At 43.8% G+C, this 26,181-nt stretch overlaps 3 protein-coding genes across 10 annotated transcripts in view; 1 reads left to right on the top strand and 2 right to left on the bottom strand.

Annotated features, from left to right (window-relative positions):
* mib1 (MIB E3 ubiquitin protein ligase 1) overlaps window positions 1–2,661 on the bottom strand; it is a 52,866-nt gene extending 50,205 nt beyond the window's left edge. For all 5 annotated transcript variants that reach the window (XM_061084379.1, XM_061084378.1, XM_061084377.1 and 2 more), the window contains exons 1-2: window positions 1,792–2,661; window positions 963–1,134 (exon numbers count right to left, since the gene is read on the bottom strand). In XM_061084379.1, coding sequence (XP_060940362.1) covers window positions 963–1,134; window positions 1,792–2,020 — 401 coding nt within the window. In that variant the 5' untranslated portion in view covers window positions 2,021–2,661. The remainder of the gene's footprint in view (window positions 1–962; window positions 1,135–1,791) is intronic.
* A 2,031-nt stretch (window positions 2,662–4,692) lies between these two features.
* abhd3 (abhydrolase domain containing 3, phospholipase) lies at window positions 4,693–13,321 on the top strand. The gene is made up of 9 exons (XM_061085088.1): window positions 4,693–4,854; window positions 6,529–6,692; window positions 8,498–8,680; window positions 9,996–10,041; window positions 11,714–11,826; window positions 12,126–12,299; window positions 12,563–12,611; window positions 12,703–12,868; window positions 13,140–13,321. The coding sequence occupies exons 1-9, from the start codon at window positions 4,693–4,695 to the stop codon at window positions 13,319–13,321; spliced, it is 1,239 nt and encodes a 412-aa protein (XP_060941071.1).
* Window positions 13,322–19,948: 6,627 nt separating this feature from the next.
* greb1l (GREB1 like retinoic acid receptor coactivator) overlaps window positions 19,949–26,181 on the bottom strand; it is a 39,198-nt gene continuing 32,965 nt past the window's right edge. For all 4 annotated transcript variants that reach the window (XM_061084674.1, XM_061084675.1, XM_061084673.1 and 1 more), the window contains exons 22-34: window positions 25,871–26,103; window positions 25,223–25,782; window positions 24,981–25,086; window positions 24,736–24,882; window positions 24,481–24,620; window positions 24,141–24,302; window positions 23,809–24,013; window positions 22,854–23,016; window positions 22,350–22,577; window positions 22,117–22,258; window positions 21,824–22,024; window positions 21,128–21,266; window positions 19,949–20,986 (exon numbers count right to left, since the gene is read on the bottom strand). In XM_061084674.1, the coding sequence (XP_060940657.1) occupies window positions 20,823–20,986; window positions 21,128–21,266; window positions 21,824–22,024; window positions 22,117–22,258; window positions 22,350–22,577; window positions 22,854–23,016; window positions 23,809–24,013; window positions 24,141–24,302; window positions 24,481–24,620; window positions 24,736–24,882; window positions 24,981–25,086; window positions 25,223–25,782; window positions 25,871–26,103 (2,590 nt within the window). In that variant the 3' untranslated portion in view covers window positions 19,949–20,822. The remainder of the gene's footprint in view (window positions 20,987–21,127; window positions 21,267–21,823; window positions 22,025–22,116; window positions 22,259–22,349; window positions 22,578–22,853; window positions 23,017–23,808; window positions 24,014–24,140; window positions 24,303–24,480; window positions 24,621–24,735; window positions 24,883–24,980; window positions 25,087–25,222; window positions 25,783–25,870; window positions 26,104–26,181) is intronic.

Genomic DNA, 26,181 nt, shown 5'->3' on the forward strand with positions numbered 1-26,181 from the left:
CATGAAAGAGCCACATTGATCACTTAATATTAACGAAAAACATCATGTTGGATTATTGTAAATTAAGCCCCTGAGCTTAAAACAATATCTTTCACTAGGACACCAGAGCTGAAAGACTCTTAGAATAAAATCATGACTGACATAAACAGACAAATAAGTTGCACAATTTACTTCATAAGAATCTTCACGTCTTAATAACCAACATTCAGAAAGAACAAGATCCTTGATCCCCTCAAGCAAGAGGGAGGGTGGTATTCAATATTTCTCCAGCTAATTTCAAGGAAGATACATGTCTTGGTTTATAACACAACATTCTTGTACACTGAGCTCAGCTGTTACTTGCCTCACAACTTAGCCAGTGCCTAGCAACTGAAATGTAAGTGTAATATCAACTGATGTTCATTTGGCTCAGTTAAGACGTTTTAAATACTGTGACATTTAAAACCTTTAAAACAACAAATCCTTGCTATTTCAAAAGCATAACCACTTATTTATCTAACTCCATTACTGCCAGGGCCACTGGTCATCCCTGCATAAAGCAACTAGATCTGACCGGTAACACAGACAGGAGATCAAATGGCAGGATCCTTAGTTGGGACATTTGGGCGACACCTTGACACAGGTAGGGAAATGTCATAACTGCCTCTGTTTAAATCTACACCCATGGACATGGAAACAAAAATGATCTTGGAAATGTAGAGCCTGTTACTCTATTGGTCTGACTTGATCTTAAAATGAGGCTGAGTTGTTGCCTGGCAACTGAGGGCTGGGAGCAAAGGGGTACAGTAGACTCTGTCTGCCTGAGAGCCAGGGTGCACAGAAAGACACACACACACACACAGCAGCATGAAGCTAATTTATGTCACTGTGGATTGCAGGGACTACCTGGCGACCTTGTGTCCACTGCATCACTGGTTGGTGTAAGTTGCAGCTCAATGGGAAACTTTGCCGGGTCAACTCACCTCTCACTGCCCGGGGTGGTGATCCTGTAGAACCGATGTCTCAGGTGATGCTTGTCTCCATGGTAACAGGTTGTGCAGAGGTCATAGTTGGTGCATTCAGCACATTTCCAGCGAATGCCTATGATAGGCTGTTGACGGCAGGTGTCACACATGGTTCCATCATGCTTGATGCCTGGGGGGGTGGATAGTGTTAGTCAAAGTAAATAAACCAGGGTTGTGTCATGTAATTGTGTACTAGAATAACTTTACCACGCTTTGTAATCACTATGTATTCAAGTTATTGCATTTGAGATACATGATTTGTGCATATGTTCTAATTCTCTACACTTTTTAGGATGTTAATTCCTACAAAATCCCACACTTATGATATAAATACTTTTAGGCTCATTCTGACAAATTCAAGACCTCTTTCCAAAACAGGGTTTATACTTCAGAATCTATAGAACCAAAAACATTTCAACTCATTTTCTCACACAAACAGTGGACAAACTATAAACATTATGTATATGATCTGTAAGGATGTGGTCCGTTGACCTCCTTTCAGACAATAGGTCTCGGTTTAGTGCGAACTGGGTTAGGGTGCGTCCATCACACATAGAAAACTACACACAACTCATCAGCTGCAACTATTGTAAAAGGGCAGAGACTTTAAGACACTATCGTAATCTCATCTTTGAATGTTGATTTCGCTGTGTGGTTGTCTGATCCACCCAGTGGCCCCCAAAAGGTGAAGCTAAGACAGGCTAGGGTCGAGCTCCGGAGGCACCGGAGGGACGCTGGTCCTCGGATCGAAACAAACCCAAACAAAGACCCGCTGGGGTGAAGTTACCTGTGGGTGCACTGTCCAGTATCCTCACGTCGTAGGCTCCGGAGCAGCGGTAGTTCGCCGCCGTCCCGTTATCCCAGACGACCACCACCTCCTCGGGACTTTCAAAACTCCGGACGGTGCCGACGTGCCCCTCTCCGCCGTCCTGCTTCCCCCACTTCCAGTCGGGTCCGCGGACCACCCTGGCCCCGACTCCTTCCATCATCGCCCGGTTGTTCCTGCCGGTAGTCATTACCGAAAGAGGGCTCGCTGCTCCCAAGCGATTCGTACAAGTTATGGAGCTAAGCAGCCTGAGCTAGCCAGCTATCAGACAGGAGGAGGAGGGGGGGGGGGCAGTTTCCCAAAACGCCGAGTGGCGACGAGACGGGAACAATCCACAAAGCTAGCCTCTCGCTAGCTGGGAAGCTAAGCTAGCTGCCTGTGGAGGCTGTTTAGACAACAAACTCCCAGACAGAGCTAACTGGGTCTCCTGTGCGTGGCCTCCGAGAACCAGAAACCAGTTACCATGAAAGACCCTCACGGCGCCACACAGCTAACTGGGCAGGAATCCCACTCCCAGTCCCTCTCCTCCACTCCACACACAGGAACACCACCTCCTCAACTTGGCTAGCTGGCGGTGCGAGTTGCTAGCTGTGGCGGTGCTAGCAGGGTGAAGCTGCCCGGGTTTCCCCCGCGGAGGTGGATCCTCTTTGTGCTGGTTCGTCCTGGATGAGACCGAGTGCGGTTCCCCACGATCCGTCCGAGAGGCTCCCTTCGTCGGCCAGACACGGTTCCCCGGAGTCAACTCAGAATGAACGCGTCGCCATTATTGTCACTCATCGTTGAGAGGCAGCAACAACTCGCTCCGGAGAAGACCGACAAAGCCCGAAGACGAGAGGCTGCAAAACAAGCGAGGCTTCGGCCCACGGCGCGCCTGCGCATCTGCGTGATGTGCAAATTCATTTTTTTCATCATTTTTTGTTACCAGCATTAAAAAATAACAGAGCAGATACAGGAAGATATTTATCCATGTGATGCTTTCAGATAATCGCTCGCTCTTTGTAAAGGTTTATCATAGTTATCAGACCACGACAAATATGTACTAATAAACATGAAGAAACAAAAAGTCAGAACTTGTGCAGTGTGGTTGATTTCAAAGAAGAAGTGTTTTGCAATTATTTAACTACACCACTGACATAAAGATATAAGGCAAATGTAAAATAGTACCTGGTCTAATATATTTATATTCGTATACAACCATGCAATTTCTACAGTGTATATCTTTTATAAAATAGTTTTTTGTATTATTAATATCTTTTATTTTAATTTTTATTGTTTTAATTTGTCCTCTTTGTAAAACACTTTGTAATCACTGTGTTATACAAACAAAACTTCTTCTTCTTCTTCTTCTTCTTCTTCTTCTTCTTCTTCTTCTTCTTCTTCTTCTTCTTCTTCTTCTTCTTATTATTATTATTATAATTATTATTATTATATATTTTTTTGTTTCAGCATTAGAAAATAACGGAGCAGAGACAAGGAGATATTTATCCATGTGATGCTTTCAGATAATCGCTCGCTCTTTGTAAATGTTTATAATAGCTATCAGACAAGTACAGCTATTGATGAATAAACATGATGAAACAAAAAGTCAGAACTTCTGCATTGTGGTTGATTACAAAGAAGAACTGTTAAGCAAATATTTAACTACACCACTGACATAAAGATATAAGTCAAATTAAAAAAGTACCTGGTGTAATATATTTATATTGTATACAACCATGCCATTTCTACAGTGTATATCTTTTATAAAATATTTTTTTGTATAATTTATTTCTTTTATTTTTATTTTTCTTGTTTTAATTTTTCCTCTTTGTAATCACTGTGTTATACAAACAGAACTTCTTCTTCTTCTTCTTCTTCTTCTTCTTCTTCTTCTTCTTCTTCTTCTTCTTCTTCTTCTTCTTCTTCTTCTTCTTCTTCTAATTATAATTATAGGATATAAAGTGTTGAAGGTATAGGAAGCTGACATTAATTCAATCATTCATAATTACATGAGATCCAACCCACAGAGAAGAAACTGTTTCATGAATGGGTCAAAGGTCACCAGCTGCTGTACATTTAACACTTTTGTTGAATATAGTTAATAATTTGAATATGTATTTATTATTTTATTATTTATTTATTAAATAATCACACTGCTAACTTGGAGGCAATTGGCTGAGAGTGCTCAACACACTGCAAATTAAGATCAATTTGGCAACAGATGTGCTGCAGAAAGAAGAGAAAGATACACAAAAGCTGCAAATAAAGTTATTGAAGTTTATTTCTTATCTGTGTTGATGGAACTTCACAAAGCGTTGGTTCATCACTTTTATAGGTCCCCTGGAAACATTTCTGGTGTGGTTTTCGCTATTTGCAGCCTAACGACAAACTGCATACAGCTTCTGTGTTTGCATGTGTTGTGACTTTTATCGTCAAATTGTTAAAGTTGAATTTTTTCCATCTGCAGTGCACTGATCTCTCTCGGCCACCGTACATTGGCCCCATTGGGTCTGTATGTGGCCTCTTGGGATAGTGGCCTCTAACCACAGCAGTTAATAATCATCTCTATCAATAGTTACAATAATGTTAAAAAGCTGAAAGTGTTCAGGTTTCAAACACATATTTCATTTACCACTCACTTGTCTAGAGTCATGGATGGTGAACCCACTGACTGCAGAGGCCTCACATCACCTCCACAGCCGGCAGGAGGCGACAGTGTGTGTGTGTCTGTGTAGGTGTGTGTGTGTGTGTGTGTAGAGCGCCCCCACTCGGCATTACACTTATATATCCCTGCACACCAGGTCCCCTTGACTGTCTCCTTCACAGCGGGCTCTCAGGCACACACACGCCGCTGGAGTGTGTGTGGACCACCGGCAGCTTGCAATGATCTCGCTGGACTTCAACTTCAACATCTTGACCCGGGACCTGTCGCATTATCTGGAGAACCAAGTGAGAGTGGGTCTGCTGGGCTCGGGAGTGGGACTGTCCCTGGTGCTGGGCTTCAGCGCAGCCTACACCTGCTACTACCTGATCTCAGTAGCGAAGGTAAGCACCCCCCGTGGGAGATGATGCTGCTGCACCGGGGGTCTGTGAGCTCCTCGCCGGGTAGGGACCGGGGGGAGGCGGCGCTGCTGCGGTCGGTTTGCCGGATGGAGGATGATGATGCCCGGGCTGCATCGCTCTGCTCCGCCGGTGGTGGAGGAGGAGGTGGAGGAGGTGGTGGTGGGCTAATGTCTGCACATGTGGGGATGGATGGATCGCCTCAGGCTGCATGCCACGCTTCTTTGAATCAGCATCTGCACCCGGGGCCATATTCTCCTCCATGCAGCACTTATGTAACTGCGCTTTATGAACGATTAGCCTCACGGTTAAAGTCAGATGTCAGCACCGGCTAAGCTAGGCTACCATGACAGCAGCAGAGATGCCGGTAGAGAGGAGGCTTTAGGTGGGATGATGTGCTGGTGTTTAACCGCTGTCTTTCACCGGATGACCCCCGAGAGACTGAGCTTATTACATCGTTATAACTTCATATATATTATTTACAAGATACCAATACAGACAATGCATGTAGTTAGGTTAAGTGTGATAAGATAAATCCTCATTAATCCACAAGAGAATAGACAGGATAATAAAAATTGAAAAATAAAGAAAACGTGTACATAATATATACGTTTAAGTTTGTATGTGTATTTGTCCTATGCAGTTAACACAGGGTCAACGGTACCATGCTAGTTCAGCTCAGCAGTGCAATAGTTAAGTAAAAATAAAAGCAAGGTAGAAAGAGGTCATGATAAAAACAAGTTCAGTACAATATAATACATAACAATACATCAACACCTTTCACTGTAGTGGTTTTTACAGAGATGTTATAAGGTAAAGTGCAGTGGAAAAGGATGATTGCACAAGCAAGTAGAGACAAAATTAAATAAATACATTAAAATACCTACTTACATTAAAATGATAAATGTTGGAACTAAACCTCAGTGAAATGACCTGGACTACGTGCTGCATTACCAATAATAGCAATACTTGAAGTAAAATTAGTATATTATATTATATATACATCAGTAAGCACACTTGTACAGTATATGTAATGTGTATATATGTAATAATAAAGCTTTGCTCCTGAGTGAAGGTTGTGGATATAAACTCATCTTTACTTTACTGGACAGAGAATGACAAACACTTAATAAACAACAAAACACAAATCTGAGGTCAATCAATGATGTGTTCAACTGTGCTTACATAATGCATATTCCCTACATCGATATATATTGAACCTGTGTTGTATTTATATTGATGACAATTATATATGAACATTATTGATAGTGTTTATATATGCAAAGCTCATGGATGCCTTATGTTTATCATCAGTCTCTCCAATTGTATTAAAGGCCTAATTGGCAGGTTCATGCCAATGTCACATGCTTATCTCATGTAACTTCTACTCCATGGTCAGTAGGCTGTTCTCAGTAATAACCTAATAATGTCCTCTATGTTAAGTGTTATTTTTTAGGTTAAAAAAGTTTAAAATATGACTGTTCGAAGTTGGGTCCAAAGAGAATAAGACAAAAAGTAAAAAGAAAAGGTTAAAATGTGAATTTCAGTCATAGAGCAGATTTCACATTATATAACAACGCAAGGAATAATCCTCAAGGTTGGAAAAGTCAATTTTTGACTCACTGACTGTGCCAAACTTAATTTACTTGTATTTTTCAGAAGCCACAACTCATCTCGGGGGGGAATAAGTTCTACCAGTTCCTGCGGGAACAATGTCCGGTGGTGTCGGAGACCTACTACCCCACCTTCTGGTGCTGGGAGAGCCGCATCCAGACTCTGCTCAGACCCTTCGTCACAGCCAAACCGGGGGTTGTTTACAGAAAGTAAGTCCTCATCAAGACTGACACGCTAATCATCCATTACACAAGTTGAACATGTGTTTCAATCTGCAAGCAGACACGTTTCACATGGTTCAAATGTGCATTTAACTCACAAAGCAGTCGAAGGAGTCATAACCAATGAGAGATAGGTGTTGAGCATGCAAGCTAAGCTGTCTTGTTCTGGCAGTTTGTGTAATTAATTCCCAGAGAAAACACACAGAACTCTTCTGTGCACAGCTGTACTGAGAAACGTCCAAAAGTTGCTTGGTCACTGAGAAAATGCTATTGTCTGTTTGCTAATTCCTTTCTTTCCACTTTCACAACTGGGAACAAATGCCAGTCTTGTTCTTGACCGAGACTCAAATGCTCAGAGGAGAAAGGATCTTTTGTAGGGCCGCTCTGCCCGCTGCTCGATAACATACATTCTGTTGAAGATTAATTGCAACTGTGTATTGGCCCCCGTGTGTAAAGGAGATTAAAACGAATTAACACAGCTTTGATTTTCATTACTACTATTTATTACTTTTTTATCCCTGTCACGTTCTCACACAACTTGTTTCATGTGTTAGGACATTCCTTTCTGTAAATGTCGTTTTTTCTTCCTTTTTTTTAGCTTTCGCATTAAAACCTAAACCTTAACCATAACCGCTACAATTTAAAAAAAAATTTAAAATCATTTAAACCAAACTACTGTTTATCAACAATATTGGTAATTACTGAAGGAAACTTGTCCTAGATTTGTTAAGTTGGATTTTCAAAAGTTGACCCACATGATTGTTATTATTAGTTATTTAAAATAGTTTCTGGTTTTTCTGGCAGTTTTATTGCTCGTCAGTTGTCTGTCCCAAGGACATTCATGAGATCTATGCCTTTGATACGCTGCTGTCCCCAAGTCAAGGAGATAAATATTCCCATAATGCACTGCGACTCTATCCGTCCTACTCCAACTCTCTGTTATCATCACGTGACTGATAGTCACATCCGCTGAATTTATTATCACATTTCCTACGGGGACAACAGGACATCCCCCCTCATAATGACGCGACCCAAGGTCGATCCAAGGACAGACACAGTGAAAACCGTCTTCTTTGACGTGCGTCTCTCTGTCTGGGTGAAATTTCACTCATCTTGTTGTCCTCAGCAAACATGAGGCAGCAGGTTTTCCTCCCAGCCCTGTGTGATGGACACTCATCAAGTCCCGCCCCAGGTGCATATTTCATGGCGGTTCTGTAATTTCAAGCTGATGTCTTTATCGCCGGCTGGCCAAATTGGCTCGTGGGCTGCTGCCTGTTGTTTAAGTGCATTGCAGGTTTTAAAATGCACTGGCATTGGGAATGGATGACCTCATCAGCAAGGCTCTGGGTTGTACAGCCCAGAAATTGATTGACCATAAGAGCCCACTGGTGCAGAGCCTTCCTCCTTATCTTTACTCGCTGTGTGTTGCACCGCTCTCCGTCAAGATAATCACAAGGGAGCTGAGGCAACTGTTAGTGTAGGTTCCACTCCACATATCTGATTCCCTTTGGCAGAGTGTGTGTGATGGATACAATGACACAGTTTACCTGGAACTGAACCGAATGGGATTTATCTTGAGCTTTTAATGACTGTTCCATGAGCAGATATGCACCTAAACCCAAATCTAATATTGTTTTTTGTACTTTTTTAATCAACATGTTCCAGTTGGTGTGTGTTGGAGTGTATGCATGCATTTGAATGTGACAAATGAATGGATACATATAGACACAGATGCATGATAATGTTCAGAAAGACCCGCGTTGCTGAGTTGCGTGTCCCGATGGTCTCTGCAGTGAGCTTATTAAGGGAGCAGATGGAGGACAGATCTCTCTGGATTGGTTTGATAACGATGACAGCCTCGCTCATCCCGACCCTGCAACCAGGCCCACGGTGCTCCTTCTCCCCGGTCTGACCGGCACCAGCCGAGAGTCCTACATTCTGCACATGGTCCAGCAGAGCCGGGATCTGGGCTATAGGTGGGTGGTCTTGGCCGGGTACCCTGGTCGAGGTCCAGCACTCAGCACACAATCCAGGGCACTGCATCACAAAAAGGACCTTCCCTGTGCCTTATGTTTTAACTTACCATTCATCTAGAATACAGATTTCTTGTCCAATGAAAGTCAAAATACCTCCACAGTCATATCAATGTTGATTGAAACGTGAAACCCCATGTGCACTTTGGTTGTGCATCTGTAACGTTAATGTAATAGGTGCTTGAGAGATGTGGCTTTGAGTCATGTCAGGTGAAGTGCACAGGAAAAGAGGGAGCTTAGCTCTGTGTCCTTTTTTAAATAGCTAAACGTAGCACAAGCGTGAAGAAATGCAGAGGAAGGCAGTTTTCTCCCCTCCTTCCCCCTCCTTTCTCTCCCTCCACTCGGTCCTTTCTGTATTCTCCCCACTCATTCTTTCACTCAGATTTGGGAAGGCAGGGGAATGGAGCCGACAAACTCAGCATCTTCCAGCCCTCAACCCCTGTCTGTGTAGCTTAATGAATTACAGCTTATCCCTGAACAAGCTTTGCAGCTTAGCCCAGACCTGCTTCCAAGTCTATGCTGCAGTGTGTGTATGTCTGTGTGAGTGTAAGCACCGGACCACCACCACCTTCCCTCCTCCCCTTTCCCAACACCCTATCTGGCCCCGCCCCGCTGCTGAGCTACACAGATAGAAACAGTCTGACTCCCATCAGATAAATGATGACTCGTGAGAAGTGCGGAGAGAGGAGGGATGCTGATGCTCGACAGTGTCAACAGAGCGGTCCTCACACAGCATCTCTGCACTTTCTCACTGCCTCTGTTCTCTTAAATTAAGCAACCATTAACCTTTTTACCAGTCATGATAAATTAATGATTCAAAAACTCAAAGATTTTATTCCCCTAGAATATTTTTGATTCCTTATTAATCAAAATTCATTAATTATAGGGAAAAATCTGACACACTTAAAGAGAGTGAAAAAATTCCAGGATCAACCCCCCCCGAGCCGGGTCCATACTAAACGTTAATGAGTTCTTTCCTGACCCACAATGCATCCTTCCACCGAGTGCCAGGCCCATGCTCCTGGAGCCCAAGGTGACCTCTTCACATGTCCTCACATGACCAACAGTCAACAGATATTTAGTTTACAGGGATTTATTTTGTCCATTTATGCTTAAAAAGTAATTAAGATCTATTAGTTGTCCTAAAACTGGTTAATGTTCTGTCTGTTTCCGCTCTGCAATCAATAGATGGCGCAATTCAAAGAGTCATTTATGAGACTTTGATCGTGTAAGAGAAGATGTTTTTTTTGTATTTCAGGTGTGTGGTATTCAACAACAGAGGGGTTTCTGGCGAAACGCTACTGGTGAGTTTCAAACCATAGTTTTTACCCTGTCATTCTATGTTATGTAACTTTTTTTCCCATAAAAACAGACACGTACACAGCATGAAAAGCACCGTTAGGACAAACAGTTTCTCTCGATTGTCAGTCTGACAGCCTCCCAGTAGAGGTGTCCTTTTCTTGGCCTCAGCCAGTCCAGAGCATGTCTGCCTCACACGTGTCACACGAGCCAGGGCAGACGCTGTACAGACAATGTTGATGCACATCAGGGATTAAATTGCAGATACTGTTTTTTAATGCTGATCCACAGGAATATGACCTCTTCGAGCACGAGCTGTCCTGACACCTGCCTTAATCTGTCCTCTTACACCCGGGTATATTTAGCCAACAGAATGGGCCCGAGCTCTGATAGCGCTCAGCTTCCCCACTGTTTGATGCCTCCCCCTCGGTATGTCTGTGCTTTGGAACAGAGGCACGTTCTTCATGAACGACTGTTTCACCGTGATCTAATCATCTCATCACTACACCACACAGAGATCTCATCCAAAGCACAAATGGTGTTTCATTACAGGCAGGACTTGCCCACAATCAATCTAATGTTCCTCTTTGTGGGCGTGAACCGGAATCACAGGCTGATCTGTGTCCTGCTGCTGTCTTCGTCTTGTTCCGTCTCAGCTGCGATTAAGAAACTGTGAATGTGACACTGAAGCAAAGTGTCACTCAGTTTAATTTAAACCAGTATAAGGGGCACAATGGTTGGTCTGATTGGCTGTGCTCAGATAACAAAAAAAACAGGGGTTGGTCACTGTAGCGTTGGCACTGTATGAAGAGGTGATGGTAAGGAAGGCATTTTCTCCATTTTCTCAATTCTGTACAAACAATTTAGCAATTGTACGCTCCTGTGAGTGTTTTCTCTCTGTCCACTTACTGTGAATATTGCCCATTGTTTAAATAGGCCGGCTCTCTAGAATGAAATGCTGTGTGAAAGGTGCCCCCTGCCTCAAAATCGGTCCCGAGTGCTTGGCTACTAAAACTTGTCCACCCACAGAAAGAGCAGAAACACTGGAATTTACTTTGCTCTGAGTTTCTGGTTGAATCTTAATGAAGGACCTTGAATAGCTTTAGAGTCAACAGCCTCCTGAGAATGATGGCTCAGTCAAGTTAATGGTGGATGGTTGTGTAATGTTATTTTATTTCAGTGTTGGCCAATTAGTTAGTTAATTTGACATTTAAGACATAGTTGACTGTGTTTGGTCTCCTTCATTATGTGTAAGTTTTGAATTGGCAGACATTATTTTACTTGTCATACACTCCAGACCCACAATCCCTGGTTTAGGGGGGCAGATTTATCCATTAGGCCACTGGGTCTGAACACATGGAAATATTATCATATTTCCAAAATGCAGAACTGTCATAGTTGTCACAGAAAACGATAAGGCTACTTTTCAGTTTCATCTTTGTCTAATTTTCTGACAGTAGCAGAGTCAGTAGTAGTTTCAGTTAATATAAAAATTATCTCAATAGTCTACACTATGTATTTTCCTCATTTGACCTCATATCCTGGGAAAGCAGTAAGAAACTGTAGGTGGAATATTTTTATTCAGAAGTCGAGTTTGAGTTCCCCTGTTTTCAAGATAGAAAATGCTTAACTGGGATGTATGCAATTATTAATTTAACAATTTTGTGTTCAACCTAGACCCCAAGGACGTACTGTGCAGCCAACACAGAGGATCTGGAGACTGTCATCGACCACATCCAGAGTTCCAATGAAGCTGCTCCTATCATGGCTGCTGGCGTGTCCATGGGCGGGTAATGAAGCAACTCACTGCCAAGCTAACTGGACATTTCAGAACAGACAACGATGTGAAGAAATGTTTTAGGTGGTAAACTCAGTGGTAAATTCATCTGTGACTGAAATATATTGTAAATAACCGCAAAAGTATGAGGTGAAGAAGCTTTGGTACGACTTCAGTTCTTCATAGCAGTGTGCTATTTTACCGCATAACTCTAACCCTCCAATTTGAAGGGTTGGTCAGAAATGAAGCATCTCTCGGTCCCTCTCCTTTCCCCCCACCTGTCCTCTCCTCTCACCCCTGATTCCTCTTCAGGATGATGCTGGCCAATTATCTCGGGCGAAAGGGCCGGGAAACCTGCCTGAAAGGTGTCGTAGTCTTCTCAGCAGGCTGGGACGTATTTGAGTGCACCGCTTCGCTGGAAAAACCCCTCGACCGTTTCCTCTTCAACTCCTACCTCACCAGCTGCCTCCAAGCCTCCGTGCACAGGTCAGCCAAGGCCAGGGCTGGTTTAACATGACCGCTAGCTCACTGCTAATGCTAGGGGCTAAACATTTCATGAGCTTGAATATCTTGGGTTTGAAGTGTTTATCTTTTGTATTCTGCTTTGTACAGTTTTAGGCAACAAAACTATAATATTGTCAATATATACCAATCTGTGTATTAATATGGGTATGATATAATTGCACAGTAATGCTTTTGCAGTAGGACTTTTCAGGATTTTTCAATTCCTCTTAATCCCCACGCCCCAGACACAGACCAGTGCTCGAAAATTGTTACGACATCGATCATGTCATGAAGGTAGGGATTATTTCCACTGACTCTTGGCTGCACGTGCTAATCTCGTTAAATGAGATCGCCAGAAGTTAATCATATTACCCGGCTCCCGCAGGCAAAGACCATCCGGGAGTTCGACGAGCGGTTCACCTCCATAATGTTCGGTTACCCTACCAATGACGACTACTACCACGATGCCAGTCCTGTCCACAGGCTGAAATCTGTGCAGGTGCCAATGCTGTGTCTGAACGCTGCTGATGATGTCTTCTCTCCGTCTCATGGTGAGTCCCAGCTCCTGTACGATCCTGGTTTCACCATCAAGCTGTTATTTGTTTTCTTAAATCATGATCAATTGTGTAAATGTATAATCATTAGAGTGCATACCCCCGCCAAGGCCCCACAGCCACCTTAAAATCAATCAGGCCACACAAAATTAAAAACACTCATAGCTATCAGATCCAGTAAATATTGCTGATTCTTCATTTTCTTATCAAGATCGATTAATTATACCTTGAGAAATTTGTGTTTTTGAATGCTTTGTGTCCTTTGCAGCCATTCCAGTGGAGGCAGTGAAGCAGAATCCCAACCTGGCCCTTCTCATTACCTGTCATGGCGGCCATATTGGCTTCCTGGAGGGCCTGTGGCCTCGACAGAGCACTTACATGGACCGGGTCTTCAAGCAGTTTGCCAAGGCAGTCATCGAACAAGGCGGCCGACTCAAAGACCTCTCCTGATAAGAGAACTAATAACAGTGTTCCACTAGTTTTACTTCCTCTAGCTTTTGAATTAATTCCATCTTTGTCACACACTTTTCCTTACTGCATTCCATCCTTTATTCCCTCCATTTCCCATGCGTTCCTTCGTCCCTTTCCCTTGACCTTTTTTCCTCTGTCGCTCTTGCCTTCCGTCCCTCCATACTGCATTCCATCCATTGTTCCTTGCCTCCCCTTCTCTACTTGATCCAATTCTGCCTTTTTCCTTCCCTCCACTAACTTTCTTCTATCCTTGCCCTCTATCCCTCCGTCCCAGTCTTGCTCCACAAGCAAATAAATGATTCTTTCTTATCTGAAGGGCACATCGTCTTGAATGCAGCATTTGTGTTGCATTCAACATTCGTATATTTATTCCTTAGTTAACAAGTCATTGTATGAAATCCTACTCTGAGTGCTATGCTAATTAAAAAACAAGCATAGCTGTTCATGTCGCTGTTGAAAAGCTGAGTCTGTAGTTGCAGTAGCTAGCTAAAAAAACTGTTGCTAAAACAAGTAGTGCACATGAAAATCAAACCATCTTTATGCATGAAGCATCTTTTAGTGCGTCCATTAGTAGGGTTTTAGCCCTCAGGGATTTCCTTTATTTTCTCATGCCGCCTTCTTTCCTGTGAGCATTGTTTTGTCATACTCCTTTTCTAATTTTGAGGTCAATTTTTCACCTGTTGACATACAATAGTTTATTTTCTTTAAAAGACTAGTTTGCACATTTTTTTTTCTTGCTAAGAAATAGCTGAGGATTATATTTGTATGGCTTTTAGCTAGCAGCATTGTAGGTAGCTTGGCATAAAGATTGGAACCAGGGAAAAACAGCTAGCTTGGCTTTGTCCAGACTTAAAAAAAAAAGAAAAAACTTCCCCTCAGAACTTGTTATAAGGTTTTGTTAATGTTACCACAGCTGTTTTCCTTTACATCCGGCTTCCTTTATGCTAAAATAAGATAACTGCATGAATATAGCTGCATACACAAGATTCAGATGATCTTATTTAAAGGGACTCTTACCTTTGTTGCATTTGAGAATTACAGCACATTCAAATCATCCCGCCTTCCTCCAATGCCCCACCCCCTCGTTCCCATCCGCGGTGTTTTTTTGAAGAAACTTTATTTCCAAGCAGACTTACAATTACTGCCTCCGCGCACGCACGTGAGTTTTTGTTTACCAAAGCAATGGATTCGGTAAGTTATATACATTTACATTCACATGCCTTGATGACGCGGGCCCGAATGCGCCACAAGAAGCAGACGGAAAACCTGCATGTCCATGCAGCAAACAGACAGGTCTGTCGGCCAATAAGGTCCTTCGGTCCGAAGAATTTTATTGGTTGAAGTTTTCACTAAATATTATGAGAGTGAAATAATTGTTTGTTTTTACTCCTGGTGGGTCTGTCTTGCATTTTAGAGTGTCATTACCTTATTAATACCAATTTAACCTTATCCAAAAAAAGTGTAAAAATGCAACAAAGGTAAGAGTCCCTTTAAGCATAAAATGCCGGAATCAAAGCTTATCCAACACTGACTGTTTTTTGTTTCAAGGTTTTGTTACCGTCGGATAAAGTAAGTCTAGCTGTTTTCCTTTGCTTCCAGCCTTTCATGCAAAAACCTTGTTAGTGTTGGATAAAGTTAGCTTCACTGCTGCCCTTTGATTCCAGCATTTTATGCTCAGATAAGATGATCAGAATCTTGCACATGCTAACTTAAGCTAAGCAAATTAGCTACTGCCATACGAGCGCTATCAATCTTCTTAACTTCTTAACTTTCCTTAACCTTCTGCATGCACTTTTACTTTCACACTTTCTACCTTTACGCACACCAAATAGTTCTACAATTGTATAATACAGAGAGTAACTCATCAATGACAAGGAATGTTAAATTGCACTATATTTTAGTTAAGACTACCATGCCTCTTAATTCATTAACGCAAGGCACTTCATTTTATTCGATATATGAAATGTATCCCAAAGACTGAACAGAAACGTGTCTGAATCCTGTGACGTTTTCTGTGTGAAGATGTTGGTGGAACCGTTCTGTCAGAAAGTCTCGGATGCAGTGATGTGGATGAAGTAACGCACATAGGAAGCGGCCTTTTTGTGTTTTGGTTTTGCCAACAATGATCAAGCGGCTGGCTACCGTGGATGAGTTGGCAGCGGCGAGACGAGCAGATCGGACTGGCAGCCAGGCTTTCAGTGCTGCGCTGCATGAGAGATTCTGACTTCCTGTTCCTGTGGAATTTTTTCGGTGTCTGTCTGTTCTGCCCAGTGTCCCGGCAGTAGCATGTGTCATCATCGGCGTCATCGTGTCCTGAAACTCAACATCATGTCCTAATCTGTAGCACAAAGGACATGTTTTTTTTTTTCCTTAGGATGCTGCATTTCATTTTGTACACCACATTAAAAAAAGAATATGCAGCAATAAGATTTTGAATTGAAGAAGTGTCTCTATAAGTACTAGTATATGCACATTATCAACACAAGTGTAATATGCTGAATTTAATAAATTATTAAAGTGTGGAGTCTGGATCCATTTGTCAGCTGTCCCCTGTGCTCCTGCCTGCAATGCATTTCCTCAATGTAGTATATTGGTTTGTTTGACTGACTGTGTATTGTGGGGTTTGTTTCTATGGGGATTTACATCTAAGAACATATAAAATCCAACTTACCCGGTTTAGAGAAGCTCGCCAGTTACACGAGGAGTCCCAGCTCATCCAGGACCTCACTCTTGGTCCCTCACTTGTCCTCTGGTGGCGAGACAGATTCAACAGTCTACTACTGGAACTGTCATATAACTGCAGGACCGGCGTGTCACTACGGGGTCACACTCCTCTGCTCCTCTCACGTCACAGCACTGGGTTTTGGTCCCTTGGAATTGACTCGCTCCACGCTCACAACAGCTTAGCCGCTGATAGGATATGCATTTGCTGCTGCGGTGGTGGATGTGATCCACCAAAGGCGAACTGTAATCCCCTGGCACTCCACTTACCTTCACCCCCAACCCCCCCTCCACACCAATGAGAACACAGACAGATGAGCTTTGGTTTTAGCGAGATGGTTTATGGAAACTCCGAGAGTAATTAGAGTAGCCTGCCAGGAGGGATAAATGACTTATTCTCGGTTACCATCCATGAAAATTGATATAATGCTGCAGGAATCCCTACATTAAAGATATTGCTAATATCTCTGCTCATTTCACAATCTGAACCATTTGATTATATAGTTATAGATTAGTGGGATAAGTGTTTTATGTGCCATAATGATGTGTGATATTTTTAATCATGTCCTTAAAAGTAGTTTAATATTAAGCACTGCATAGCCTGAGGAATCCATAACTGAGAGAAATCGGTCAGAGGGAATTACCAGGAGACATTTTCTCCCCAGTCTTCAAATCATTTGCTAAAATATCGGCTAAAAGACAAATATCTATCTATGAAATCAATCTCAGAATCTGTGCACCACAACAAAACAAATGTGAGAAGCCAAAGAAAGCTAATGTGTACATATGTTAAGGTTTGTGGTCATGAAGCAGGCAATCAACCCTTTGCCCTTGGACAAATGAATCCAATGGGAAATCTGAAATCCTTAGAGACAAGACTCCTTCGATCATCCTGCACAATATCTTTGTACTTTTTCCCAAAAGAGCAATTATGAGGTGCATGAATCAGAATGGCAGCCACTTTGCCCTCTCTCCCTCATCATATCCTGCCTGCAGCTAGCTGAAAATAGCCTTGTGTTATATCACACGAGTGTCGTAGGTTGATGGAGAGCGCGCTCTAATATTACCCTGCAGGAGCTGAATCAGGGCTGCCCCTGCACCAACACTGCCCCTGCACCCCCCGCAGCCAGGCCAGAGAAGATCCCAGCATCCATCAGGGAGCTATACAGTGATAAGGGTCCTTGTGCATGGTCACAGCAGTGTTTACCGGGGCGTTGAGGAGAGGAGAGACGGCTGGTAGGAAATGAGCCTGGGATTTACTCTGCGGCTGAATAAAACACCTGGGATTGAATGCAGAGGAGAGAGTGAAAGGATTATTAATCACCGGCTGGAGACAGGGCAGCGCATGCATCTCAACAGCACTGCCGGAGTTCTGTGTTAATGCACCTGCAGCACTTCTTTACTGAGCGGATACATGGGAAGGACGCTCAAATAAAATCAACTAGAAGGGCACTCAGAGAACGCAGATGACCGCCAAGGCTGTCTGGCCACTTAATCACCATGTATTGCAAAGACATCTAGCACTCTACACTTTCCTCTATGAGAAGTTCACAGTGAAAATGTTAGGGTTTATCACGTAAGAATACAGGACACCTCCACAAACTTTCATGCAAATCGGTTGAGTATTTTTTTGTGTATTCCTGCTAACCAACAAACAAGCATAGGCCCAAGACCCTTCATTAGAATTCACTTGACCTGGTTTTGGATCTGCACTGAATTGCACACATGCAAAAATGTCAGTCCCTTAAACATGTCTGATTTTTTTCATCATCCGTTGAGTAAACATAGTTAAGAGTTAAGCCTGTGATGTAACAAATGAATATAAACAAATAAATAACTGAATAACCCTGCTGGTGTTTTCAGGGTGACCTAGGTTGTAGTTCAGTGTTAAAATGTCAAACAGAAAGCTTGTATTACAAAGAGGATTCTCTGGAAATGGATAGAAGTCGGCAATGGGGAGCTGTCTTAAAAGAAGAAAGCAAGTTGCATTGTGTGAGTTGTAGGATCTGCTACTCTTTGACCACCTCAACAAGGGACTGTGGGGGGCCTCAGGCCAAAAGGAACCTGGTGGGGCTGTAAGGCGCCTGCATTAAAAAACATAATGGGATAAATATAAAATTGGAAGTTTAAATGTGTATTATTACTGTAAGAAATGTAAAGAAAGCACAAATAAATTTAGAAGTCATTTTTATTACATTCATAAATTTCCAACTACAATCGCATGGCTCTAACGTCATATGTTCACAACCCACAACAACGATGGTAAACATGAGGTAGATCACCCGGACACCAAAGCTACTGGTGGGCTGTACACGGTCATCAAACGTATTTCAGTGAAGATTGTGAGAGCAAGTTGCATATTAAGTGTTAAATTATCAAAAAGAAGAGAAAAGATACATTCTATGGACCATCACAGGTTTTGATCAGCAGTCTCATATTTAGAGAAGCAATTCCGAGGGATTGGGAAACTTAATTTAATTGTTTTGCTCATATGAGTTATATATTTTTTTACTGCTGGCACCTTGTATAGTGCAAGTTCATATTTCCCCCCTCTGACATTCAGTAAATCTACGCATCATTCTTTGGGTCTTGTGCAAAGCCTTCACGTGGATGGTTTCTTGAGGAGGACACACCCCCTCAGTTCAAGCGAGCTCGGCATGCAATCAAAAATTACACTTCAATATGATTATCAGTCCAAAATGCTTGTCAAATAAATAAGAATCCCTCGTGGACTTCACTTTCCTTTTCAAACAAAAAATAATCCAACAACAAGAACAGGGAGGGATAGAGACATATGGTTAAGGACACATCTAGGTAGATTATTCTTGCCTTCACAACACAACATAAAATGCAGAAAGACATTTTTGACCAAAATATACTGGCAAAAGTTACACGAGACTTAAAAAAAAAAAACATCAGTAACCCTCAGCGGTTAAGGGGGTGCCACAATATATTAATAATGTAAACAAAGCTTTAAACAGTACAGTAGTCTGAAATCCAAGTCTTTCGTTCACTCTGACATCTCCTCTCCTCACAGTTCAATGGTTTCTTCATTGTCATTGATCCGAAAAATCCGAAAAAATGCGTCAAACTGAGCAGCGACGGCGTGAGACGTCACTTAAGGCATATTCTTTGGACAACCCTATGCAGAAAAATACTCTTTTCTTTTTTAAACATTCGACTTTCAAGTATGTATCTATAATTGACCTGGTCGGGTGCTTTTGACAGTGTGTTCCCTTTTCTTTGATTATACCTCCGCCGCGGACCTTATGTTTGATTGTAAACAGGATAAGAGAAACTGAACGGATTCACCGTGAAACTTGGTGAAAGGATTGTGGGGTCAGAGAAGAACCCATTATATTTTATCGCGCATTCGCATTAGGTGGTGGGATTTTTCTTTCACCTTCTTTCTTTGACATTGTAAGTATTTTTAAACATTTTCAACCTTTTCCCAGATAATAAATCAAGGATCTGGCCCATTCAAGGGAACGATATCTATGAGTGTGTGATATTTGGTGCAGCTTGATTGTGTTTAAGGGGACTGTTGGGCCTTGGCGGAGGTATGCCATTACCCTTTGTCTCGGCCTGGGAGGGGGGGGGGGGGGGGGGGGTACATGAATGACAACAGAAGGTGAAATCCCCAGCAGACAGTAGCAGGTTTTTGGCAGTGAAGAGGCTTTTTATATTGCATTTGCTGACTTTATCTGATTCTGCTTAAAATAGCTAATATTAAAGCCAGTAAATGCCTTTTAATGCAAAATATATGACATTTGGAATAAAGCTCCATGCTGCACCATCTGATTGACTCTGTTGTGGAGAGCAGACCTGCTTTGTGATTAATCCCTAAGGTAACATTACTGCCCTGCCTCCTTGAATGGACACAACTTGTATGATTCTGTTGTGAATTTATTCTATTGGATGAAATCATTTGGAAAATACCGTCACACTCACTCTGCCATATCCCTGGTCAGAGGGTTATTGGTGCCATGGACATATTTTAGAGGCAAACAAGATTAAGAGTTTGCACTTGTCTTAAATAGATTTTCTGTTTGCATAACACTGGTTGGACGCTAGAATCTGATACTCGAGATGATACAAATCCAAAGCAGGCCAACCTGTGTTTGGGCAGATTTTTCAATATGAGATGATCTCAGTGGAGTTTGAGAGGCAGAGCAGGTGAGAAGGGACAAGGACAAGGTGCAGTGGAGGATTTCTTTGGTGCCAGCATACATACGTTAATGCCAAAAATACACTGTGAACAAGGAGAAAAAGCTTCAACCCCTTTTTTAGCAACCACCCTTGGATCTGCCTTAAAAACCCTGAGATAAACACTTTATGTGCTGGATGGGACGCACTGTAGTCACAGTCTGTGAACACATATAATCTTCAAATAGTCACATTATCCATCGAACAGCGTCCATTTCTGCCAAATACAACAACGAAAAACAAATCAAGTTCAGTTTCAGCTGTGGGGTTTTTCCCGCCCGCAGCAAAGTCAGTGAAACGCAAGCTCAAGTAGAGACAAGTTCAGCTACAAGCAAGAGTTCAAAACATGTACCGGCTCCTCTCCAGAGCCAGGCATAGTGCACTGTGGTAGCACAGATGAAGAAAAGCCACATCAGGCCGCTAATGTGTCCACAACCTCAGGTCTCGTGCTCCAGCAAATCCTCCAATCGGACTGCTGGTTGGGAATCAAATCTACCCTTGTCTCTGATTGTGCTTCTGCAGAGGAGAGGCAGACCCGAGCTTGTTCACAGGCTCAAACGTGGCGGCCGGTCAGGAAGTAGAGCGGCCGGTCCTCGCTGCAGTTGGCGGTCTGAAACTCGTCGCGCAGCCGGAACTGCCACTCGTCCTCCAGCTCGAGCCGGACGATGGTCTGACGCAGGGAATTCCGGTCCTGACAGATCACACAGAGGGTGGCACCTGTGGACGTAAACCAGGGTCAGAAACGTCCGATAGTAGAACATGCAGATCAAACTAGAATGCTAGCTGCTTGCTAAACCCACCAGAGGCCAACTCAATACCAACAGACTGCAGATGCACTGGTGTGAACGAAGGGCTCACCTTTGAGGAAGCGGAATTTCCTGAGAAGTCCCGAGACGACGAAGGAGTCACAGAGGTAAAGCAGAAGGCCACTGAACACCAGGCCCTGATGGTTCAGGTTGGTGGAGTGTGGTCGAGAGTTGAAGTAGCACACGGAAATCTGCGACAAAAGATGACACAAAAGCAACTGATAAATAAAAGAAACTTGAAATGAATCCATTTATTAGGTCAGAATTAATGAAATAATCTTCATGAAACCCTAACAATGAGCTTTTAGGTGAATCCTTATGAGGTAATTTAAAGGTTTGTGTGGTTTGCAACTGGGCCTCATGATTTATTCCCATTACAGGAGAAACAAAAGAAATGTGCATAGGTGTGCAGAGTGTGAACACGTCATCTGTTCTAATGTAGAGTACAAATGTGCATCGTCTGCATTCCCTGTTTGCACATGTGCTTGGATGCAGGTCACAATGTCCTTTAGCAGAACAGATGGTGAAATCATACTAAATGCTTCTGGGTGTTAAGAGAATTCTTCAGGCCTGTGAGATCATTTCGAAACAAACTCTGCAGCTTTAGTGTTAACCCCAGAAACAGTTTGTTCAAATCAAATTCAGCATGTGTTCTGGCTGTTTAGACCTCCTGCAGGTTTAAGTTGAAGGGGAGATGCTAACAGTCTTTTCTCTTCCTTTCAAACCGCAACCTCCTGTGAGCTCTTACCTCCGGGCTGATGTTGAGGTAGCTGTCGATGGACAGAACTGGGTTGTTTCTGTTTTGAACAGCCTTTGGAAACAGTCTGTGGCTGCAGCTCTGCAGGAACCTTTCCAGCAGGAACTGGGCCGGGGCGTCTAGAAGAGTCTGCTCGCTGTCTGGGGCGCAAACGTACTGGGACGGGCTGATTGGGGTTAGGTTCTCTATTTCCTGGAGAGAGGGAGAAAGTAGTTCAGTGATCGGATCGTCGTTTCATTTTGTCAGAAGACACAATAAAACCTGAGAAATGTTGCATCACGTACCATGAGTTTAGGTTTGACCAGGAAGTCTTTGTTCCCGCCAGTTGGAATGTGTTTCTTCATCAGGCTGAAGTAGTTGAAGCGGCACAGCAGCAGCCCACTGCTGTTCACCCTCAGATTAAAGTCCACCTCCTCACAGCCACAGCTGCATGAAAAACAGCAACAACCAAAAACATCAAGACACCGCACACATCGGTGGAGGCGCAGCCAGGTGAGACTCTCTGGTGCTAACTTACCGATTGAGGTCATACTGGACGTTCTGCGTCAGGTCCACGTTGAGCAGGACAAAGTCGTGGAGATGACAGCGACTGAAGGGTTGGCTGGGAGACCGGCGAGCCAGGCTGCTGCTCCACTTGCGAGTGCCGCACATGGCGTACAGGGAGATCTTCGGCGTGCCCTCCATGTGCTGCAGCACCGTCTTCAGAGACACGTTGATGAGGGTGGAGCTTCCATCTGATGACTCACTAGGGTAGAGAGAGGGTACACAAACTTCAGAATGTAGTGTATGATAGAACCGTTTAATCTGCCAGTTTTGGGGTCTCTAGCGTGTCCCCATGACTTTGTCCTTTAACCTTCGTCCACCAAAATCAGTTCATCCTTGAGTCCAATTAAACGTTTGTGCTAAATTTGAAGAAATTCCCTCATTGTTGTGAAATCATGTTCGAAACAATGGGGCGGACGGAAACGGAGGCACACAAATCTGGGTTTATCCATATATTAAAATCCCAAACAATCCGTACCTGCAGTCCGCTGACTGGTGGACGTTCCACAGCACGCAGGAATCGTCCATCATGACGATGAACGGCCACACATCTTGCCTCTTGACCCCTTGCTCCTCTAGTCGGTTTCTCTCCAGCTCCAGGTTGTGGTATGACAGCTCTTTGATCATGAAGCGAGCAGCACCTGAAAACAGACGGGATCTCATGCATCAGCATCTCAACAGCACTTTCTCGACCGGAGGCAAATAAACTGTGCAAAAAACAAATATAAAAGCCGAATTCTGACATTTTATGAGTTTACAGGTGAACTCTTTCAGTTGATGCAGGTCAGGGCTGTGCAGAAATGGATCTATTCTACCAACATATATTTCATGCGGCCACGTTGACACTAAGGGACAACACAAAGAACAAGGGTCCATGAACCCGCTGAACCCTTTGCTGTCAATCATAGAGCAGTTTAATGGCCCTCTTGTCAGACAGCCCATAGACCTGATTGGCTGATTCACAAATCAGACTATTGCTCTGCCACATGTTTTCATGTGTGATGCCTCTCTCCAGTTGGTTAGAAGACAAATGGACTTTTCACCTACTAACTGTAAAACGAGACTGACAGTAATAAATTAATCACCATGAATGACTGTAATAAACTACCTCATTATCAGCAGGGAGATAAGTTGCATGGTGATGTAGACTTTAAGGAAGAGAGAGGAGTTTTTGACCACTAGTAGCGCTGTTGAGCAATGTCTTTGTAATGCGAGAACAACCAAATTTAGGTGGGAAAATTGACAATATTCATAAATTTTTATGAGAAGTTTTAAAACTATTTAAAAAATGTAGAAAGTAAAATTTGAAATTAAACATTTTACTTTATTCAAGTTGATGACTTACTACTGTACTATAGGATCTGTCTAATAATGGTTTACACTTGTCCTTAACCTTCCTGCACATTGTTAGGATTTCTCAGTAAGTTTCTCACCAACTCCAGCGTTGTTGAACATGGCCGGCAGGACGAGCAGGATGTGGTTGGGCCAGTACTTCCTGTAGTGCGGCATCTCGCACTGCTTCACCACCAGGATGTGCACGTGAGCGGCGCCCTCCATGGCGTGAAAGATGTTGAGCAGGCCGTGCTCTTGGTTTCCAGTGGTCGGCGTGAAGATCGGACTCTTCAACAGATCAGGATTCTACGCACGGAAAATTTTTTGAGAGGAACTCAAACATCAGCATGAAGAGAAAACACAGGCCCACCCTCTCTCTTTGGATGTTGGTATTTACAGTGGGCTCATACACAGGAGGGGGGGGTGAACTGACCTTGCTGGAGACCAGAGGCAGGCACATGCTCTCCAGGTGGCTACCCTGCTGACTGAAGACAAAATGCTGCTCCTTGGCTTTGGGAATGACGAACTGGAGCTGGACCTCCTCCCCCAGCATGGAGGAGCAGAAGGTGAAGGCATGAAAGGTGCACTCCGACAGCTACAACACACACACACACACACACACAAACACACACACAAACATATGCATTATTAACACAGAGCGATTACCATCAGAGCCCAGAAGAGTAACAGGCTTTCAATTGTCAAAGCATTTTGACAGGTCTGGATATATTGTATAAGCAGTTGAGTGCCTCCGATGTTTGGTCTGCACTCACCTGCATGGCGGGGCCTGCTTCACAGTAGTGGTGACACTGTTCGCAGTGGTGAAAGGCATTGTGGGCCGCGAACCTGCTCAGACGTATGGACTTGGTCTCTCGCTTGGCTGGTGCTTGGCTCTCGCCTTCCTGATTAAAATCTGCAGACGCACATATAAACAACCCAACATGCATCGTCAGTATTTATATCTGCACTGGTAGATTGTAAAGTTGATTTGAGCGAGTGCTGTTGAGTGTTTGCTTATTTCTGTTGACCTTGTAAGACCTTTGGCATCTTAGGAGAGAAAACCGGGCTGGCCTCCTTGAACTTCGGGTCCCGGGGGTAAGGGTCAAAGGGCAGCTTTCGAACGTCCTCAATGTCGGGCCACTGGGTGTTTCCTGGAGTCATGACCTCTGAGGTTTCTGAACATGAGAAGAACGTGAACGGATGACAATTAAAACTAAATTAGAACTTTTGAAAAGACTGATTTCTCATTATCTGCTATCACAATGATCCTTACCCTCCTCTTCGTCCTCTTCCTCATCATACACATCAACCTCCAACAGTCTGATGAGCATTCGAAACAGGATACGGAGAAACTGCAGGTAGGCTCCGGTTTTACCCACCTGGCCAAGGACAAAAGAATAAGTATGAATTGCCTTTATACACACATCCAGAGTTTGTCTGTTAATTGTCTAGTAATTAGATTAATTCACACTGTGATTCAATCTGTCACATGATTCAGGGGAAGTAGAACTTTACCTGAGGGGGTCCACTGAGTAACAAACGTCGTGGATGCGGCACAGTCGGAGATTCATGATCAGCGTGATGCTGCCTGGTGATGGTCCACTGGCGGTAGTACGTGCTCTGCTCTGCCCCCTGCAGGTTCTGGGTGATAAGGGGCCTCAGTGGGCTGCTCCACGCCACATCAGCGTGAGGCAGCAGGGAGTAGGAGCTCAGCTGACTCCCCGACTCGCCGGCCAGCAGGTTGTACGCCGCCCGGGACATGATGACGGTCCGCGGTGACACCCGGGTGGGCTTGGGTTCTCGGCTGCACTGCGTGGATTGGCTGGGCCTCTGGGTGGAGGAGGACGATGGGGAGGGGGAGGAAGAAGAGGAGCTGGAGCAAAGGGACGGAGACGCCTTGGATGCTTTGGTGGGGTTCGTGGAAAACTGGCTTCCCAGGGAATCGCACTCCTGCTTGAACCCTTGTGTCATGGTGCCGATGTCTGTGATAGCAGGACCTTCAGGCAGGCAGGTGGAGGGTTTCTGGAACGAGTCCGCGACATCGGATGAACTGACTCCGTTCTCTGCCAAAGAACCTGAGTGAAGACATGGAGAGAATAAGGAGTGAGACATTGTAAAAAGTGAAATGCTAATATTCAGTCTCTCGTGAGGTTAGAGACTCACTTGAAGTTCTGGTCGCCGCGCTGCCGTTGCTCTGAGGTCTTTCCAGCTCATCGCCGTCGTTCAGGCTGGGGGAGGCCTTTTCTCCGTCGGACTCCCGGGGGGCTTTGACCTTCTTGGGCTCCTTGACCACGCCCATGGACACATGAGTGCAGGCCAGACCCACCTCCTGCTCCAGGGCCGTACGGGTCAGGTAGCTGGAGTCTATCAGGCGAAGGTCACTGTATTTCAGAGACCTGGGAGAGCATGGAGAAGAAGAGTGTAAATCTTGTGTCCATGTTTGATGAGCTGTGGGGTTATTGTGAAGTGTGACT

This window comes from Limanda limanda, chromosome 13 (genome assembly GCF_963576545.1).
Source record: "Limanda limanda chromosome 13, fLimLim1.1, whole genome shotgun sequence".
NCBI lineage: Eukaryota > Metazoa > Chordata > Actinopteri > Pleuronectiformes > Pleuronectidae > Limanda > Limanda limanda.

What these genes read in the sequence shown, in the direction of transcription:
- abhd3 (XM_061085088.1), top strand. Translation starts at nt 4,693, where the DNA reads ATGATCTCGCTGGACTTCAACTTCAACATCTTGACCCGGGACCTGTCG. An exon ending in CTCCAAGCCTCCGTGCACAG is followed by an intron (nt 12,300 to 12,562) that starts GTCAGCCAAGGC and finishes CCCACGCCCCAG; the next exon opens with ACACAGACCAGTGCTCGAAA. An exon ending in TGTCTTCTCTCCGTCTCATG is followed by an intron (nt 12,869 to 13,139) that starts GTGAGTCCCAGC and finishes TGTCCTTTGCAG; the next exon opens with CCATTCCAGTGGAGGCAGTG.